The sequence below is a fragment of the Protopterus annectens genome, chromosome 4.part1 (assembly GCF_019279795.1).
Source record: "Protopterus annectens isolate FY-2018-M chromosome 4.part1, PAN1.0, whole genome shotgun sequence".
Taxonomy (NCBI): Eukaryota; Metazoa; Chordata; order Ceratodontiformes; family Protopteridae; genus Protopterus; species Protopterus annectens.
Window position 1 is genome coordinate 849917016 of NC_056734.1, and position 20960 is coordinate 849937975.

The 20960-nt window shown below is 40.8% G+C and overlaps 1 protein-coding gene across 1 annotated transcript in view; it reads left to right on the top strand.

Moving 5' to 3' along the window:
• The window catches only part of CTC1 (CST telomere replication complex component 1), a 1463250-nt gene that overhangs the window by 650517 nt on the left and 791773 nt on the right, over window positions 1-20960 (top strand). Inside the window, exon 13 of the mRNA XM_044070869.1 lies at window positions 10130-10736. Coding sequence (XP_043926804.1) covers window positions 10130-10736 — 607 coding nt within the window. The remainder of the gene's footprint in view (window positions 1-10129; window positions 10737-20960) is intronic.

Below are 20960 nucleotides of genomic sequence, written 5' to 3' on the forward strand. Positions count from 1 at the left end.
AGGCTTGTTAGAGATCCCCTGCCTATTCCCCTAAAGATTCATCTTCAACCATGGCTTCTTCAGAGCCTTCACAAAAAATTCAGAAAACATAGGATCTGACTTCTTTGGATCCCAAAAGAAAGCTCTCAGATCCAAAAACATTGAATCCGACTGTTATAATGACAGTCTCCTGAAACCCACTCACCTCGGTTTACAGTTGAACCAGTCTCTTCTTGACTCATTTCCCCATTTCTCCAAACAATGCCAAAGAGGTAGTGTAGGCCACAATCAAGAACCTCATCCATCAGGTCCTCCAGAAGTCTTTCTGAGGCCGATGTGGGTACGATGATGAGGAAATTCCTCAGATCTCAGATTCAGATGGGGGTTATTTTGTCTCTGTCTGCCATTGGATCTGTGAGCCTTCCATTCACTTCTCACATAGTGACCTCTCCTTCTCTGATCCATCCCATGGCTTCATAGCCCTCGGATCCAAGATCCCTGAGAGTGTCTGACACAAAGATGGCTAGGTCTTTGACTGCAATGGCCTCCCTGACAAGTTCCGCTCCTGTTCCTTTGGATAAGGATGAGTCTCAGAGCCAAAGCACTGGTGCTCAGTCCGGGAGGCTGGGTTCCACTCCAGTGTTATCAGAGCCATCCTTACCCCTCAGAGCTTTGGCGCTGGATTGCTGTGTTGTGACTTCCTCCTCATGGAGCTGGGCAGGGTCAAGGCATTGGTTGCTTCAGAGGTTTTGGCTCTGCTGGGACCCAACCTCTACTACTCCTGGTCTTTCTGCCTTCGAGGTAGTGGAGAGGGCTTTCTCTCAACCAAGAGATTGGGTATCTCTTTCATCCTTGGTTCTTACATCCCTTCCCCCTTTGGGTCATAGCTCTTATCCTATCAGACCAAACCACAGGGATAGCCAGTACTATCTGGCATCCAGACAGTCTCCATTGAGGAGCTTTCCCTGTCTTCAGATACCTCTCCTGATCAGTTCCATTAAAGAGGTACCCCAAAAGAGGATGTGGAAAAGGAGACAGATTCCCCTATGGAAACTCTCATCAAAGATACTGGGTCCCCCAGATCTCCACCGGATGATGTCTCATTTGGAGACAACCTGAAAATTAAGAAAAAAAGTGAATGGTCTTCAGATACTCCCTCCCCAGAGGAGTAATTTTTTCCGGAAGCTTTTTGTTCTTGCTTGTCTGTGTCTTGGGTGACTCCCTGGTGGATGAGTTTATCGATTTAATCCCTCATTGGGCATGGAGGGAACCAGACTGTTGAACCAATTCCCCGATGCCCAGACAAAATTCTGACCCTGCCAAAGGAGTATCTGTTGATGCTATGGTTGTGGCAGTCACCATAAAAAAGGAGCTAGTGGAGTAGTGCTTCGCTGTTCATCTCCCCAGTAGAGAGTCCAGGGCATTAGTTTGGGAAATGCATATTTGCTTCACCGACTTTTGCCTTGAGGTCCCTGAATTATTTAGCACACTTCACAAGACTACAGCGGGATTTGACCAAGGAACTCTCCAAATCTTTGAGAGTCAATGTCTGTGGAGGACTACAAGATGTCCTGTTCACAGCTGGCCACTCTGTTATCCATCTTCAGTGCATCCATGATGTTAATATCCCATGCTATGGAGGGTACCTCTGGGACAGCTGATTCGGGCATAGCAGTTAGGAGATCTGCCCTGATGTGGGTTTGCGACTTTGCGGAGGTTTTCAAGTCTTCTTTCATCAATGCCTTGCCCTTTGATCACACCACGGCCCCCGAGGTGTTTACCAAGTGTATGGCAATGATAGCAGCTCACCTGAGACTGCTTGGATTCTGAGTGTTTCCATATCTAGATGACTGGCTTCTCACTACCCCAATCAGGCATCTCTTACAGCAGTTCAGGGATTCTCTGCTCCAACTTTGTCAAATGCTAGACATTTCAGTCAACAACTCCAAATTTCTTCTACAACCTGTATAGAGCCTGGAGTTCATAGGTGACCAGTTGAACACAGTAGGTCAGATAACCTCCCTTCCTTCACATTGTGTAGACACAATCAAGTTTCAGGTACAGCAAATTTGTGTTCACTCTTCTCCTCCAGACAGACTTGTCCTTCTCTAGGTTCAGTGGCAGCAGCCATAACCTTAGTTTCTATGGCCCATTTCTGTATGCATGTTCTCTAATAGACTGCAGCTGTTCACTGGTCTATTCTGCATCACCCTCTGTCTTTCCCAGCCAAACTCACTCGAGTATGCAAGAATCATCGTTGTTGCTAGATTCAAGTCAGACAAAGTTTGTCTAGGCCATCCCTTTATTCCATCTCCTCCATTAGCCACAGTAACCACAGATGCCTTCCAATTTGGGGGGGCATTTCTTGGGATGGACGATCCAAGGCATGTGGTCCCCTAAGACTCTGATTCACATATCAGTGTTCTAGAGATGAGACCAGTCCTGCTAACATTGTAGGCCTTTCAAAATGTTCTCTCTCTTTAGGGATTATTGAGATACAAACTGACAACATCTGTGGTGTGGTACATCAACAAATGGGAGGAAGCAGATCTTACCCCTTTGTTGAGAGGCAATGAGAGTGTGGCAGTGGGTGACCTCCCCCAACCGCTTTCATATGGCAATGCACATACTGGGGAAATCCAATGCACTAGCAGGCAAACTCAACAGGTCCATTTTGATGCCTTGTGAGTGGTCTCTAAGTCAGTCAGTGGCAGAGAAGATTTTCCATCTTTGAAGCCGACCTTGCTGCTAATCTCTTTGCATCTCCCCACAACAACAAATGCAGCAGGTTCTTTGCTCTAATCCCTTCTCAGGGGCAGTCACCGAGAGATGCTGTTTTCCACGTTTGAATCTTTGGTTTCTTTTATGCTTATCCCCGTTACCCTAGATTACAAAATTCTTACAGAAAGCACTTTGGTTGAAGAATTAGTCATTCTCATTGCTCCCTTTTGGCCTTGCCAAGTGTGGTTCCCCTTCCTTTGGTCTCATCTTCAGCATCTTCCACTGATACTGCACTCCAGTTCATACCTTCTCTCGCATCCCAGTATTTCAGGCCACAAACTATAACTGCACGGTTTCTACAATTCCATTTGTAGCTAGACAGTCCAGGCTTTCTTCCCCGGTATGACACACATTTTTATTTTCCCAAAAAGCTTCCTCAAGGAAGATCTACAGGAGTAAATGGAAAAGATTTTCAATTTGGGCTCTTCAGAAATAAATTGACCCTTTCACTGCTCCTATATATTTGGTTCTGGAATTTTTAGCATCTATTTTTTCAGGAAGGTGTTAGATTTTCCACAAAGTACATTTAGCAGCCATGTCTGATTTTCACTCAGGAGAAAAAGCTACGTCTTTAGCTTCTTCCAAATTTTCTTCTTACTTAGACCTCCATTGAAAGATCTGCCACCTCCTTGGGATTTAACAGTCATACTTTAAGGGTTGACCTAACAACCCTTTGAACATTCAGCTAAATCTGACTTAAAATTCTTGTCTTGGGAAACAGCATTTCTAGTAGCTATTACATCTACAAGGCAAATTTTTGAACTCCAGGCTGTGTCGTTCAAGTCCCCTTAGATTGTTTTTAACAAAGACAGTTATTTACAAACCAATCCATCCACCTTACCAAAAGTAGTGTCTGAATTGAATATCAATCAAACAATTAATTTTCTTGTCTTCTTCTCTATTTTTGTCAAATAAGGGAGGGTAAATTTTATATCTTTATCTCTACATAAATGACTATGTTTTTATCTACACAGGACAAAACAATTTCAGGAAATCAGAATAGCTGTTTGTTTCTTTCTCCCTGAACAGACTGGGGTCACCAGTTTCTAAAGTTACCCTGGCTAAATGGATTTACTGATTACATTTCTTTTGTATATACTCAGCAAGGCCTGTCAATATCAAAGCCTCTTAAAGCACATTTTACTAGATCCATGGCAACTTCTTCCACCTTCTGGTCTACAACTCCCATTGATGACATTTGTGTAGCAGCTACTTGGTCTAATGCTCATACCTTTATAGCTCATTACAAACTAGATTTGACCTCCACAAGCAGAGGTGCTTTTGTTTCGGCAGTTCTCCAGAGTATCTTTCCATGAGGTCTACCCAAGATTCACATAGCTGGTGACTCTGTCCCACATGTTGAGGAAGAATGAAAAGAAGCGCATCAAACAATAAAGACATGTACTCACCGTAACTATGCATCTGTGTTGTCCATTTTCATTCTTCCTCAACTCTCCTCCTTCCTTTTCCCTTTCTTTCACCTTCTGGAGTGACCTTGTGGATATTATAAAACATGTTATTCCAGGTTTAAGCCCTAGCTTTGCTGTTCTTTCCTTTTTCATGCTTTATCTTAGGATCTGTAAGACAGCAAACCCAATCTAAGGTATTGTTAGCTGACCTGGACATTATGGTTAGAGGGAGGAGCTTGAGAGTTGGATCCGAAAGTTTAGTGTATGTGGGTGAGTCAGATCCAGGGTTGGATCTGGTACCAACACATTGAGGAAGAATGAACATGGACACCACAGATAACATAGTTCTGGTGAGTACATAACTTTAATTTATCATCTCTAGAAAGATTCTGGGAGTCAAACCTTTTGGCTGGACTTTGTATAGTGTTTTCAGCTGATCCTGGTATATTCCAGGTTCCTTCCATTTTTGTGTTTTACTAGCTGGGATTTAGCCATGCCATGGGTTGCATTGGGGAGGATCTTCATTATTAACTATAAGAGGTGCTTATTATATAAGGTTAATGTACAAAGAAGGGCTCTCCTTGATGAATCTGGGATATTGTGTTTGCAGCTGGTACAGAGGGTTAAGGCTGGGAGCTGTAGTTCCTGTGGTATGGGTTTTGATTCTCTCAGGCCTCATTTATCTGCTGTATGACCTTGAGCAAGTCACATAACCAGACACTGCTCCTGCATTGTGTCTAAAAAGGGATTATATTGGCCTGTGTTGTTAACAAGTGGGGTATTATTATTATCCACCTGTCATCTCCCTGTGGATGTATAGTTATTACAGCTGGCCATGCTATTGCAGTTCTTTGCAAATTAGATATGTACATTCTGGTAAAATGCTTGTTAGAAATATGGTTGACTATTTATTTGACATTTTTTGACCAGGTTAGACCGATTGAGCTGTCGCCCTTTTTCAGTGGAGACCCAGGGTGAGAAGCTCCACAGTTAACAAATATGCAAAGGTATAGTACAATATTAAAAAAAATTAGTACATAGTTTGCAATTAATCATGTAAAGCTCCACAGTTAACACATATGCAAAGTATAGTACAATATTAAAAAATTGGTACATAGTTTGCAATTAATAATGTAAAAGCACCAAGGCGCTGTATATAAAATTATACAATCGTATCAAGAACACTGTCATTAAGGATGTAGCTACATAGTAACATAGAATACAAAAGGAATGAACGTGTGCAAGCATTAAGCCACTAGTGCGCCCCAGGGTATTCACAAAGTGCCTAGTTCCAGTTATTGCATTTTGCAGGCAAAGAAATATTCAAATATACCCATACCTGGACGATTGTCTAATTCAGGCAGAAAGCCAGGACATACTTTTGAATCATCTGGCCTTTGTAAAAAGTGTTCTAACTTGTCTGGTGTACACCATAAACGAAAAGAAATCACACCTGGTACCCTGTCAACAAATTATATTCCTGGGAGCAAGCTTGAATACAACTTCCCAGATGGCTTAACTGACGCCAGAAAAGCAAATTCATTTGACAACCTACTTCAAACAAGTGGCCACAAAAACCCTGCTATCTGCAAGACAAATACTGCAAGCCTTTGGGTTCATGGCCTCCTGCATTCTTGTAATTCCATATGCAAGACTGCATATGAGGAAACTACAGTGGTATCATCTAAAAAGCCTATGGTGTCAACATTCTCAAGACCTAGAAACAATGATTCCTGTCATACCTTGCCTACGCCTAGAGTTCCTTTGGTGGGCAGAAGCCTGCCACCAAAACAAAGGACTACCTTTCACACCACCCCCTGCTGCCCAAACCCTAACAAGAGATGCATCAGACTATGCATGGGGGGCTAACCTAGCAAGGAAGTGCATTCAGGGAAAATGGAACCCAAGTCGAATGCATCAATCAAAAAGAAATGTTAGCTGTACAGAATGCTCTGACAGCCTTCAAGGACCACATTCTTCCAGGACAACTAATGGTAAAGACAGACAACACCACTGTTATGTGGTACATAAACAAGCAGGGGGGTACACATTCTTACCCCCTCTGCAGACTAGCCATGGCATTGTGGAACACAGCCTTGAGCTACCAAGTGCACCTACAAGCTCAGTTCCTGCCAGGAAAATTAAATACATTGGCAGATAGACTAAGCAGAAACCTCATGGACCCACACGAGTGGAAATTGGAACCAAGGATTTTCAACATGTTGACAAGCAAATGGGGGAGCCCAGATATAGACCTGTTTGCCTCTCCCCAGAACTACCAATTGGACAAATATTGCACAAGGGCTCCCCACAAACAAGCCTGGAAAGTGGATGCTCTGCCCTTCAGCTGGAAAAACCTATCAGTCTATGGCTTCCCCCCTCTGCCTCTGCTCTCCAAAGTACTACTAAAAATCAAACAGGACAAACCAAGGATGATTTTGATTGCTCCAGACTGGCCGCTCCAACACTGGTACCCCCCTCCTGCGCAGTATGTCATGGTTATCTCCATGGCACCTGTCTCAGACTCCTTCCCTGTTGTCTCAGCAGGAGAACCAGATTCTGCACCATTAGCTTCCAACACTGAATCTTGTAGCCTGGCTAATTGCTTAATCTCTCCTTTACCATCCCTCAGCAAACCTGTGATGGATGTCATTTTAGAGGTAAGGAGGCCTAGTACTAGAAAATCTTATGCTGAAAAATGGAAAATATTCTGTGCCTGGAACCAGTCTCAAGGGATGAGCACAGCAGCGCCCAATTTACCTCAGATTTTACAATACTTAACTGAGATGCTTCACAAGGGCCTGTCTTTTTCCTCCATTAAAATCCACGCCTCAGCCATTTCAACTCATTATGACACACAACTTCCCCTTTTCTCTCATCCACTGCTTAAGCAGTTCATCAAAGGGGCCAAAAATTTGAGACCACCCAGGAGAGCTCCAACCCTAGCCTGGGACCTTAACTTTGTCTTGGAGAAACTCACTCCACCTCCTTTCGAGCCAGCTGCTACTGCAGACTTAAATTTTTTTTCTTGGAAAACAGCTTTCCTTTTAGCAATCACTTCAGCTAGAAGGACATCTGAATGACAGGCCCTTATGGCAGTGGAGCCTTTCATCATCTTTCATGCGGACAGGGTGTCCCTCAGAACCAATCCATCCTTCATGCCCAAGGGGGTATCCAGTGTGGCTCTTAATCAGTCCATTCATTTGCCAACTTTCTTTCCCAATCCACAGAATAAAGGGGAATGGATACTGCATTCCTTAGATGTGCACAGACAACTTAGATGCTACTTGGACAGGACTAAACCTCAAAGGAAATCTGAACAACTGCTGGTGGCATTTGCTGCAGGGGCACAGGGGAAGTCTATTTCAAAGCAAACCATTTCTAAATAGATAAGTCATTGCATTAATTTCTGCTATAAGCACCATGGAAAACCTATCCCCCCAGGGGATCAGACCTCACTCCACCAGGGCTGCATCTACCTCTACAGCCTTTCTCAGAGGCATCCCTACCAGGGACATCCTAGAAGCTGGTACCTGGAGTTCTGTGCATACTTTCCCCAAGCATTATAATTTGCCAATTTTCTCTAACTCCAGAGCTGGCTTTGCCACTGCTGTCTTGCAGGGCCTTCTAGCTGGCCCAAATGCTATCTAAATTCCTCCTCCCAACCATAGCTTTGGGAATCTACCCAAATGTAATTTATTACAAATAATCTGCAAGAAATAGAGATTACAAAAAAATAATTGTATAATCCCCAAGAAAAAAATGTTAAATACAAGAATAATTACATGAGTAAACAATTGAATGCCAGCAAAATATTTTTTTTTTTTGTAGAGAGCCAAAAAAGAAATAGCTCTTGTTCAGTTTCATTAAGCATAAAAATACAAAATAAAAATAAAAATTTACATAAGAAAAAGCAAAAAGATATTGCAGTAATGACTGCAACAGTGAAACATGAAGAACATAGTACAGTCGTGTACACTTACCATAAATGTAGATGTTCGAGTGTATTCACTGTTGCAGTCCTGGTTACCCTCCCTCCAGCCCCCTAACTTCTTTTGGCTATATCTCTGCTTTCCTTTACTATGCGTACAAGCCTTTTTGGTGTATTTGCTTTTTTTGTTGGAGGTATATCTTCATGCTTTTATGTTTAATTGCTTCCCATTAGGGGGCCACCTGACATCTGGGGCAAGAAAAACTGATGTAATGGCGTTGGCTGCATGTTTTATACCCCTGATGACCTGACGTCATGGAGGAAGGGACAGCAACCAATGCAGGACCCAAGACTTTGTTAATCAGGCCGACTGAGGTTCATCTGCAAGCAGATAATCCAAATGTAATGACTGCAACAGTGAATACACTCGAACATCTACATTTATGGTAAGTGTACACAACTGTACTTTACTTGGAACACACACACACACACACACACACACACACACACACACACACACACACACACTCACATTCAAAGGGCAGACTTAGACCATTACAGATACCCTGTTTACTGGGATAACTGTGAGGGCATAAAGCACGCTCAGGGCATCTTGAATGTTAGCCCCCTCTAGACATCTGTCACTCTGATCCTGTGTTAAATTCCTTGGTGAAGGAACAAAGGGGCTGCGTCCACCTAAAGGGAGGGTTGATGTCTGGGCAGGCACAGAGATAAAATTCCCATAGATAAAAAAAGCATCCACATTTCGTAGGAGACCTGTCATTTCTCATAGATTTTTTGTTGTTGTTGTTTTTAGTGTAATAAATAAACTACATTTTTCACTGAAGGGTGAAGAACTATTGGCATGTCCTCTGAATAGTTGAGCAAATGGTTTGGCAGCAATTTTCAACAATTTCTTGTCTGAAGAGAACATTAAGAAATCTTCAGTCTTATTTTTGTGACCAGGTAAACTGTTGCTGACAAATTGATGCTGTAGCCTCATTTTTGTAGTACTTGGTTTGTTGTTTATCAGCTGCATCCTTATGATTAAGGTGAGCTTCAATCCTAACATTACTTCTTAGAACAAGACATTTAATTTCCGTTTAGCATAAATGTTGGATCTATTAGAGAAAAAAAGCAGCCACTTTTTGCACGTTTCCTCCAAACCCAAAATGTTTCTTTAGATCTGTTAGATGGACATTCGGGTAATTTCACATAGTGATCGTGAATATGAACTTAAACAACATTTTGCATTCTGAAGTAATTTTGTGGTGTATGTATTGAAGCATATGTGTGCTTTTTTATATGTAACATGGTTACTGAACCTCTCAGAATGAGACTTCAGGAACATGGTAGAATATTATCAAACTGGTAATCAACATATTTATTACCTGTTTTTCTGAGACCTGTCACAGTAAGAACTTGAATATTTTTTTCTTTTGTGGAAATGAAACAGACTGAAGCATACATGATGTAATAGTCAGGTTTGGCGGGAGAAATGTTGGCTGATTGCATTTTGGACCTTATACCTCAAGACGCTAAATAATAATTGGGATTTATCTTTTTTCTAGTGTTATCAACTGTATAATGACACTCTTCCTGCATGGTAACAACTAGATTATTGAAATGCTCTTTAAAACTGATGTTTATTCACAATTAGCAGTGTGAAGTTATTAATTTTTCTCACAGTAGTTTCTTTTTTGACAGGTTCTGAGTGGAATTTATTCTGTGAATATACACTTTGTGTGCTTGTATGCATAATAAAACATGCCAGTATAGCTTTACTCTGTCGTTGTGTGTTTGAGGCAAGAGTTTCAAATGTTTAAACGAATCAGTTATTGATGTAAATTAAAGCAAGTCACTAGCATAAAGTAGTACTATGGAAAGACGTTGGGTATCCTTGGTAGTAGGAATTCATTCGTTAAACTCCATCACTTGCACAGATTAATGTCTTGATACTTGTCTTCAAACATTTTCTTTATAAGCTGGTGTTACACTTGGGAGTATAATTGTTCATGTTTTCTTTTAGGGTATATATACAGTTTTTTATTGATGATGCTTCAGTACTTAATCCCTCAGCAACCTTTACTAAGCAGAACAATGCCCAAAAAGTGCCAGACAGTTCTGAACTACTTCAAAGTCACTCTTCCCAGCATGACACAGGAAGAAGTAAGAATACAGAAGACAATGCTACAGTCATTGAGGATGTAGGATGTCCCACGCCATCTAAACTGCCCAGGTTAGCAGGATTTAGCCATCAGGAAGGACAAAGAGATGCAGATTCTTCAAAGCACATGGCAGAAGAGGATAAATCCCCCAACAGGCAGGAAAGCCATTTAGTCCCTCTGTCAGGAACTGTTTGTGAACCTCATCAAGAAGGGCACTGTTTTGTGACACAGCTATTTCTAGTGACTCATAAAGAGGGGATAATGTTAAAAAATTGTCGTTTTGCAAAAGAGGGGTGCACTAATACTGAAGGGCCTTCCAGAGTCCAGGGAGGACTGAGGCCATGCTTTCAAACCACTGCTATCAGCATTGGGGAACCCAGACTTTGGAAACAAAATGCAAAAATTGGAGGGATTCCAGAACTGCAAGAACTCCGCAGAACTTGGAATACAAATCCACTGAGTCAGAAGGTAAGTGCTAATGACCTGCCTCTGTATTTATAAAGGGCAGTGAATTTTACAAGAGATTGCTATGAATAGTGTGAAGTAAGCAAATGTTTGTTGTCATTGATGAGACAGGAGGAAAAAAGAACCCAGGTGCCAAAATCAAGGCTGCTCTCCATTTATTTGCAGGCCTGACCATTTGCTTGGTAAAGATGTTCAAACATATAGTCTCATGACTTGTGAAAGAAAAGGGAATAGCATATAAAATATGGAGTAAAGAACACATAATGAATAATGTCACATCTAATGATTTAAAACGTTAAAAGATGTATGTAATTGGAGCTTTTCTCCCCGGGCCTCCGCTGAAAATGGACCTGTATCCAGTTGGACTCTCCCAGTTAACAAATGTAAAATAAAGTAAAATAAATGAAACCAGCTGAGGGTGACAACGGGAGGAGCAGACTAGCTAATACATAACTGTCTGCCTTCTCACACCTGTGTTGAGGGTGGAAGAGCCCAGAGTATATTTATCAGCAGGCTTGATTCCAGGAAGCATGTGCCTAATATTACAGTTTAGTAAGTAATATTTCATCTCAATGTACAATGCTATACATTTTACATGTACTGTATATATTTTCTTCTTTTATCTTTCTGTGGTTCAAATGTAGTCAGTGAACTCACCAAATGGGCGTGGCTGTAATAACTCTTGTCCTTGTATACTTTTATAATTTAGATGTCTTCGTTTTGTGTGGGTAGACATGATTCTTTGGTGGTTTGAGACACTCTTTGTTAAAGAAACAGATTATTTTCAATTCCTGATTTCTGTTTTTTGTTAGTTACATTACATTGCAGTTCCTATTTTGTACTTTGCCTGTACATTGAGCTGAACATTGATGGCCTTGACTATGAATTAAGTGGGAATGAGAGTATTTTAATACCACTATTGCAAGTATAATCTTCTAGATGTTTAACTTATCCCACCCTACAAAAAAAAAAAAAAAACCCCTGCTAGTAGTATGCATTCTGTGTCATCTTAGAAGTTGAGTACTTGAGCTACTGAACGCTTTGTAATACTTCATATGGAGGATTAAGACAGAAGTTTAATATTTATCAGCATTTTAGGCCAAATAATTATTTTCTTTTAAGATAACTTTTTTTTTGCAAAATTATTTTGTAAAAGAACTTGGGAAGCCATAGTACCAGTTTTCATGTACTGGCAATTGGCAGTAACATCATCATCTTAGGGTAAAACTGCACAGCAGCATTGCCATACTTCAAGGTGAAGAACCCCAAAAGTGGTGCAAGTAAAATTTGTGGGCAGAATCTTACAAGGTGGCTTAGCTGTGTTCACAAGTTTAAAATGCATTTAAAATACATACACAGAAAAGGCATTTATATCTGCTAAAAGGCATAATAGAGTTTGTCTTTTCATGGGTCATCTCCAGAGAAAGAAGTATGTCCCCAGTATGAGGAAAAAACATAGTGATCCAGCAGCTGTGGTTGCAGAGTATGAGAAAATGTATGTGAAGAGTGTAGAACAGGAGAGTTTATTAAAGAAGAGGTCACTAATGCACCACTTCCTTTGTGGAGTGTGTCAGACTGTTTATTTCAAGGATATTGTGAGACAGTTTGGGCAGCCAATTCTGTCCCACACTGGGGGAGTTGTGTTTGTTACTGAGAATTAATGTGCTCTATAACATTAGGTGTCAGTGGTTGCAAAGTCTACATGCAGACATTTGTTATTGTCTGTAGAGTGGTATACTATGCCTACAGGTCTTTTGTAGTAGTTACTATTCCTGCAGAAGAATCATTCTGTAGTTCTGACAGTGGATGCTTGGCCTGATGCCTTCTTATTTGTTCATAAATACTAGACCCCTTGAAGAGGTGGACTTCTCATAAACCAAAATATGGGCAGTTTTTCTTCCCTTTAAGTCTTTGAAAGGAGAGTTGAAGCCAAAAATACTACTACTCCATTTGGGCAACCAGATTGTGAGAGGTGATCTTTAACTGGCATGCAAGTCATCCGTGGGGGTCTACATTAAAAGAACGAACGTTTACTTACCTGAATACCTAAACGCCGACACATCTTCATCGAACTGCGAAAACATAGATTGTCCAGAAGCGCAAAATTGGAAATGTCGAATCGCCATGGCTGGCCCTTCTGCGGTATAGCTCCATAAGGTAAGTGTGCGATAGTTACGGACCTTAGGGTTAGGGTGCGGGTTAAGGTAAATGCATAGATGGCAATTTATGTTAGATTTAGTGCAGGGTTAGAAGTAAGGTTTTGTTAACTGTGCGTGTGTGTGTGTGTGTGTGTGTGTGTGTGTGTGTGTGTGTGTGTGTGTGTGTGTGTGTGTGTGTATTATTTAATTTGTTTGGGTATAGCTTTATAAGGTAAGTGTGCGATAGTTATGGACCTTAGGGTTAGGGTGCGGGTTAAGTTAAGTGCATACATGATCTTATATGTAAGATTTAGTATAGGGTTAGAAGTAGGGTTTAGTTTAGAAGTAGGGTTTTGGTTAGTGTATGTATGTGGTTTATTTAGTTTATTTGTGTAGGTAGTATGTAGTGGACGGTGGGGTGGGACAACTATGACTGTTCGATTTTTTGAATTTTGCGGTTTAGGTGTATTTGCGGTTCACGGAATATGTGTCGGCATTTAGGTATTCGGGTAAGTAAACATTCATGCTTATAATATAGACCCATCCTTGGACCCTGTTTTGATGAACCTTTTCCACATCTGCAAAAAACAGCATCAGAACTACTAGACTAAAAGACCTAAACTTTGCTTGTGACATAAATAGGAGACATTGGAGAGACAGATATGTTTCTCAGCGAATTCTCATTCTCTGGAACAGGTTCCCCATCTATGTCAAGCAGAGTTCCTCCCTATCCCTATTTAAATGTAACTTAGATCAATGGATGGATAGTCGGAAATTCACTCCTGGTCTAGCTGCTATGTCTGTGATAAGGCAGTCAGTAAATCACCACCTATATAAATCGAATTTGAGGGTCATATTTGGATTGCATGACTACGTTTATAAGGGCACTAGTGGTCGTTACCTTGGTATACACCTAAGAAACTATGTGGTGTGTAAACAAGCAGGATGATCTGGTAGTGGGCCATGGTCCATGGGCTGGGATTTCATCTTACCAGTTGTTTACATCCCAGGGGAAACAAGTGTTAGTGGACCCCCCTGAACTGCAGCTTGAGTTATGGAACTAGGTCAGGGTTTTTTTTTTTTATTTGATCCATGTATGGATCAAATCTTAAAGGAGACCTCTTTGCCTACTGTCTCAACAATCAGCTGGCAAGATTCTGATCCAGGATTCCATGCAAGAAGGCCTGGAAGACAGATGCCTTTTTTTTTTTTTTTTGGACAGGAATGTTTCTGTATGCTTTTTCACCCTTTCCACTAATATCCAGGGTATTTCTGATTAGTCATAAGGAATTCCCCCATGATCATTGTGGTGACTCTCTTCTGGCCCAGGCTGCGTTAGTTCTCCCTTCCTTTGGAAATGGGCAAAGGCAAGTACTACAAACTGCCTCACAGACTGGATCTACTCACACAAGAACAGAGGTGTTTGATACACCCCAACACTAATGAACTTTGATTCCTGGATGATAGCATCTTAATTCCTATTAGGCACTTGTTTAATGAGGATGTGTAGCAGGTACAAATGGAGGCAAGAAAGCCTGCTATTAGAAAATCATAAATTAGTAAATGGAAAAGGTTTCCTTGTTGACAGAAACAACATAACTAACACCCGTTCAGTTAGCTGTTCAATGTTACAATGTTTGAGAGTTAATATCGTATGATCTTTCTTACTCCTCTGTCAAGGCTAATTTTATTGGCAATTTCAGTTCAGCATGTCTGCAGATGGATCTCCCTGTTTCAGTGTAGTCTCATGTCAAAATGTTCTTGAAAGGGGTTTTGCAAAACAGGCTCCCAAGAATACTGGTGGCCCTTCCTTGTGATCTTAATTTTTGTTACGTAAGCTAACACTTGCTTCGTTTGCACCAACTTGTCTGGCTGACTTGAGGCTCTTTACATGGAAAATCAGCTATACTGATTGCTGAGTCTTTGCAAGCTCTTATGGTGAGTCATCCTTGTCTCATTTTCCATAGGAATACGATTTCTTTTAGAACTAATCTTTTTTTTTTTTTTTTTTTTTTTTGCTTAAAGTGGTATACGAGTATACTTTAAGCTAAACTATTGTTTCTATTCCTGAACCTAAAAATTAGGGAGAAAGAACACACTGTCTTAGATGTCCACAGACAGCTCAGGTAGTATCTTGACAGAACTAAATCCTTTAGATCATTGTTACTTGTGAAGGTAAGGAGAAGGGGCAACCTGTGTCAGAACTGATGTTAGCAATGTCAGTGGTGCAACAGGTAGCACATTCACCTGTGGTTCAGAAGGCTGAGTTCTGTTCCCACACCATGTAGATCAGCTACTGCCATGGTGCACTCCTGAGTTTGTCGTCCTTCAGATAAGATGTTAAATCAAGGTCCTATTTGCTTGACTTGGAGGACATAAAAAATCCCACTGTACCTGTCTGTAAGAGTAGGAGGTTTGTATTATGCAACTGTATATAAATTTACTTATTTACAAAAATTACATTAAATTTACATTCCTCCATCACTGACAATATTTTACATTTGTATAGACCTCCACTCCTTTTTCTATAACCATTTTATTTTCTGTATTATGTTTGGTAATATTCACTTTCTATGTAGTATAATTTCATTCTCTCTTTCATTCTGTGTTGTTCATACAATAGAACCAAATTATTATTCTTTACTGTATTTCCCATAAAATCCATATTCAGTCATACCCATATTTATCTGTATATAGTCTCTTAATTCTCTCACAATATTTTTTTCTATTACTTCCCCATATTTTTAACCCTTTTACACATTGAGAAAATATGCTCTACTGTTTCTAATTCACCAAAAAATGGCATGTCCTTTCATTTACTTTTTAGTAAGGCATATTTCCTTTTACTGGCAACTTAATTGGTAACTTCCTTAAAAAAATATTGACATTCAATACTCTTCATACACATTTGTTTCTTTGTTTTATGGCTTTTATTGTCTCTTCTGTTAGCTGTCCCCATTGGTTCACACAATAATTTTGCATATTATATTTTATACCATATTTTCCTGTTTTCTCCTATCCCCTGTATACTTAATTTCCATATTTTTATTTTGTCTTGCTGCATCCTTTTTTTTTCATTTCTCTTGTCTCTCTCTCTCTCTCCCTCCCATTTTTTCAGTTTTATAAATTTCCACCCCCTTTCATATTTTTCTTAAATATTCTTACTATCAACTTATCTTCCTTTTTATTTATCCATTTTAGTACCTTGTACAGGTTCCCGTATACTATCAGTTTCAATAAAGCCAAACCCCCATCCTCCTTAACCATATATAACACTTCTTTCTTAACTGGATTTAACATAGATCCTCATATGAATCTAAAGATTTCACGACAGTGTTTCTCCCATTCTGTTAATATCATATATATACTAGCTATGTATGATACTTTTCCCATCCGTATTGTATTTATTAAATGTACTTTTTTCTTAAAAGAGAACCTATACCTGTTCCATATGACACCAAGTCCATTTAATTCTCTCACAGTTTTGTCCAGTTATTCATTTAATATGGAATATTTACCAAAATCAGTTCCTAATATTTAGATCTTTTTTATTCCAAACTATACTCCTTTTTGCTGTTCTCCATCTCCAAAACCGTTACATTTTCCCTATTCATTTTAATCCAGCTTCTTGCAATTTGTATGCACATGTATAATTACCTCTTTTATTTCCTCTCTGTATGTAGCCATTAATATTATATCATCAGTATATGACGACATAATTGGATATGAAAAGTCCATTTCCTGTACATATTTACTTTTTTCTATTTCTTCATTTATGTCTTTTACTACACATTTCACAACCATTACAGACATAATACTGCTTAATGGACATCCTTGTTTTAAACCTATATTCATTTCAATTTCTTCACTTAGCCAATCATTTACTAGAATTCTTATTTTAGATACAGACTCTCATAATTTTTTTTACTTGTATACTACAATTATATTATTCCATTATTTGCCATAACGTTTCATGCTGTATTGAATCAAATGCTTTGTGTATCAGCCACCATTAATTTTGCTTCTTTTTTCTTTCTTGATATCATCCACAATTTCCCTAATTATCATTAGTAATTATTGACTACCTTTTCCTTTAATCTAATAAATGCCATCTTTCATTACTTAATTCAATTTATGTTCTAATCTTTTTTGTATTGTCTTCATAAATAACTTATAAGCACTATTGTTCAACATTACTGGCCTCCAATTTTTCATTCTTCTCCCCTTTTCCCCATATAAATCTCATAACCCCCCCCTACATATTTCTACATAACAAGTACTATAACTTAATAATTCATTAAATATTTCTACCAAGTTTTCTTTCTGCCATTGTATCAAATTCTTATACATTACAAATTCTATGGCATCTGGTCCAGCTGCTAAAGTTATACTTATTCCATTCATTACCTTCTCTAATCCATAATTATAATTTGTTTTTCTAATTCTTTATTCATTAATTCTGTAAACTGCTTCACCATCCACTTATTTTTTCTTTGTTTCTCATTTTTTTGCCATCTCTTTAACATACTTCACTACAATATTCATAATACTTGATCTGATGTTAATCTTCATTCATTCCTTACTGATGGGTGTCAGGTCCATCCACGGAACTGAATCAGCTTTGTAACCAGCCAAAAAACTCTTGAGCTAAGCTTTTACCCACAATGCCCTTCCCCTTATTACCTCAGATCTTGTTTGCCACGTTGCCGTAAAGCAGTGTGAAGCCAGCTCTCCAAGCTAAGTGACAACATTTTTTCTATATTATCTATTGCTAACTAGTTTTTCACCTTTAATATTTATCATTTAATACTCACTGTCCTATATTTACACTTTCTTCTGTTTTTTTTAGGTAAATTTCTCTGCTTTTCCCTCTCTATTAGCTTTGTGGTAAATTTTTTTATTACCATCGTTGGTAGTCCTTTCCTCTTACCTATTTAAGTAATTTCTTGTAATACCATTGTTGGTACCCCCCCCCCCTTTCCCCTTTTCTTCCTTTCAAAAAAAAAAAAAAAAAAAAAAAAAAACTTTTCAAACTTTCTATCCTTTTCTTTATTTGATCAATTAATAATTCTATCTTTGACATTATGTCTGGTCTTAAACAATGCGACCAGTGCAGCCGCAAGATGCCCAACTCTGACACACACGACTCTTGTTTCTACTGTTTGGGCGTTCCCCATTATCATTGCAGTCATGTTGCGTGATTTGTAAAGGGTTTTCGTCCAGAACACTAAACAAAAGGAAGAACAAACTAATCCTAAAAGGCCACCTCAAAACACCATTCTCAGAGGCTATCTCTGGGTCAGAGGGCTCATCCCCTAACAGTAAACATCATAAAAAGAGATCTCACTCTGTCCCTTCATCACCTTCTGGTGAGAAGAAACAGGAACCAAGACCTAAAATTCCTAAATTGTCTGAACCATTGAAATTTACCTTCATGGCACTGTCAGTTATGGTTCCGTCCTTGGTACCGTCATTGAAATCTGTATCTTCAGTGTCAGCCTCGGCACCGAAAACTACACCTTCAGCACCAATCATGCCTAAAATACTAGAACCAACCTCGATGCTGATCTCGGTTCCAATAACTCTGGCACTGTACACAGCCACAGAGCCGATCCTACCTCTGTTGACAAATTTGGAACTGCCCATGCATACTACCATAGACACTTCAGTGCCAGTGACCCCAACAGCTAGGACCCAATATTCACCCTCGGTGGATCACTTCCTGGGACAACAGTACAGTCCCTTCCTAGAAAGACCTGGCTCCCCATTGGGGATATTGACGCGTTCCTCCAGGAGCCTTTCCAAATTGGCTGTGGTGCACCTTGTGGATTAGCTGCTGACAGCCAGTGGGATTACACCACCATCCAAAGCTCCCCTTCCTCTTGGAGGTGCGAGTCTTTCGCCACAGACTCCAGCTTACTCTCCACTTTTGACTTCTGTGCAAGTATTGAAGCCCCCAGAACCAACGCCGTCTTTGGCTCCCGCTGCTTCGGTACCACTGGTGGATCTCACAGTGGTGTCGGAGCTATCCCTTTGGCTCCTGATCCATTTGGTACAAGCCTTTCTCAGGATCGTGGCTGTCCCATAGGCACCAGGATTCAGGGTACGGCACCGATTTTTTTCTGTGATGCCATCCATGGTTCCAGGAGTCCTTTCGGTGCCCAGTCCTCTTGAGACTCCTTGCCTGGTTCATTGGAGTGGGGTGTGACACCGGTTCTGAGGTTGTCTTTTTCGGTTCCGGGCTCCCATACCTCTTCAGGCGGGCCAGCTTTCCAGGCAATGGAGAGGGCCCTTGCCTCGGTAGGCAGGCCTCCGGTGTCAGACCTCTCACTACGTCCTCTCTCTGAGCTGCAGCTGATGCAAGCCACTACTATAGGACAGCGAGCACAAGAGTCTCATGATACCCGTCCACAGGGTGTTTTTTTCTTCAGAGTCCTCCTCAGAAGCTCCCACTGAGGCGGTCCCTCATAATAAGACATGCAAGAGAAAGCATGTAAACTCCCATGAGGAGTCTCTAACCGAAGTCACGGATTACGATGAAGGGGAAGGGTCCCCATGGTCACCCCCGATGATGTCTCCTTTGGAGACATTCTGGAAATATTGAAACAGAGGAATGACTGGAAGCCCTCCAACCCTTCCTCCGAGGAGTCTGTGTTCCTGCAGGCTTTTCGTGCTCACCCCTCTACCTCCTGGGTGACCCCACCTGCAGACGAACTAGTTCAGCTCGTCATGCATGGAAATGTCCTGACACCATTGAACCGATCCCCCGGAGGCTAAACAACATTTTACCCCCCCCCCACTGGAACAATATCCTCACTGGTCCAAGAGACTTCCAGTAGATGCTATGGTGGTGGTGGCTGCCACCAAAAGAGAACTGTCCGAGGAGAGCCAGACTGTCCACCTCCCAAGCAAGGAGTCCTGGGCGATAGGCTTGGGAAGCGAGTATTTGCATCATCGACCTTTGCAGTTAGGTCTTTGAATTATCTAGCACACTTCACCAGGCTTCAGAGAGACTTAGTGACTGAACTCTCCATAACTTTAGCAGGAGCTGTGTCTGACAAGGTCTGTGACAAGGTCACCTTGCAGCTAGCTACCATGGAATCCATCTCCTCCATGCATCTGATTTCTCATGCCATGGAAGGAGCTGCCAGAGCAGCGGGTTCAGGCATTGTCTTGAGACGCCACGCTTGGATGCGCCTTTGTGGATCCCTTTAAGTCTTCTTTCCTGAATGCTGCAGAGGAAGCCTCTTCCCTCTTCGGCCCTAAAGTCAAAGACACACTGGCCAGGTGTGAAAAGGATGGCAAGACCCTTTCTGCCATGGGCGTACATTTTTCAACCCCTCAACGTCCATATTCTAGGAACCAGAGGAGTGGAAAGATGTGGCACAAAAAAATCACAGGGTCCTTTCCGTGACACACATGGTGAGCATACCCCCATGGCAGAGGGGGTAATTCAACCAGAAGATGCCCATTTAAGGGCAGCGGAGGTCCACGTAACCAGGGTTTTAGGGATTCTTTCTCTGGGCAACCCTACCAGCGCTCCTGAAGAGTGGCCCAGTTGCTTTCCTCTGGAAGTAGTCGGGGGACATTTTTCCTTGTACCATTCTGCCTGACAAACTCTAACAACAGACTTATGGATACAATAAGTCATTGCCAGAGGATACCACATTCTGTTCAACCTTTGTCCAACTCCACCATCTCGAATTCCTGATGTTCTACCTAGTCAAAGGGAAACAGCAGCACTAGAAATTCAAAAGCTGCTTCAAAACAGTGTAATCCAGACAATCCCACCAGACCAGATAGGATCCAGATTTTACTCAAGATTCTTTTTAGTGCCAAAAAAAGTCAGGGAACTGGAGAACAATTCTGGATCTCAGCATCCTAAACAAATTTGTCAAACAAGAAAAATTCCGGATGATCACATTTCAGTCTATCCTTCCGTTACTGGAGAAAGACAATTGGATGTGCTCTATAGATCTTCAGGGTGCGTATTACCATATAAAAATGGACAAATGCTCCAGAAGATTCCTTCGCTTCCAGCTAGCAGCCAATCACTTTCAATTCCGAGTACTGCCCTTCGGACATTCTA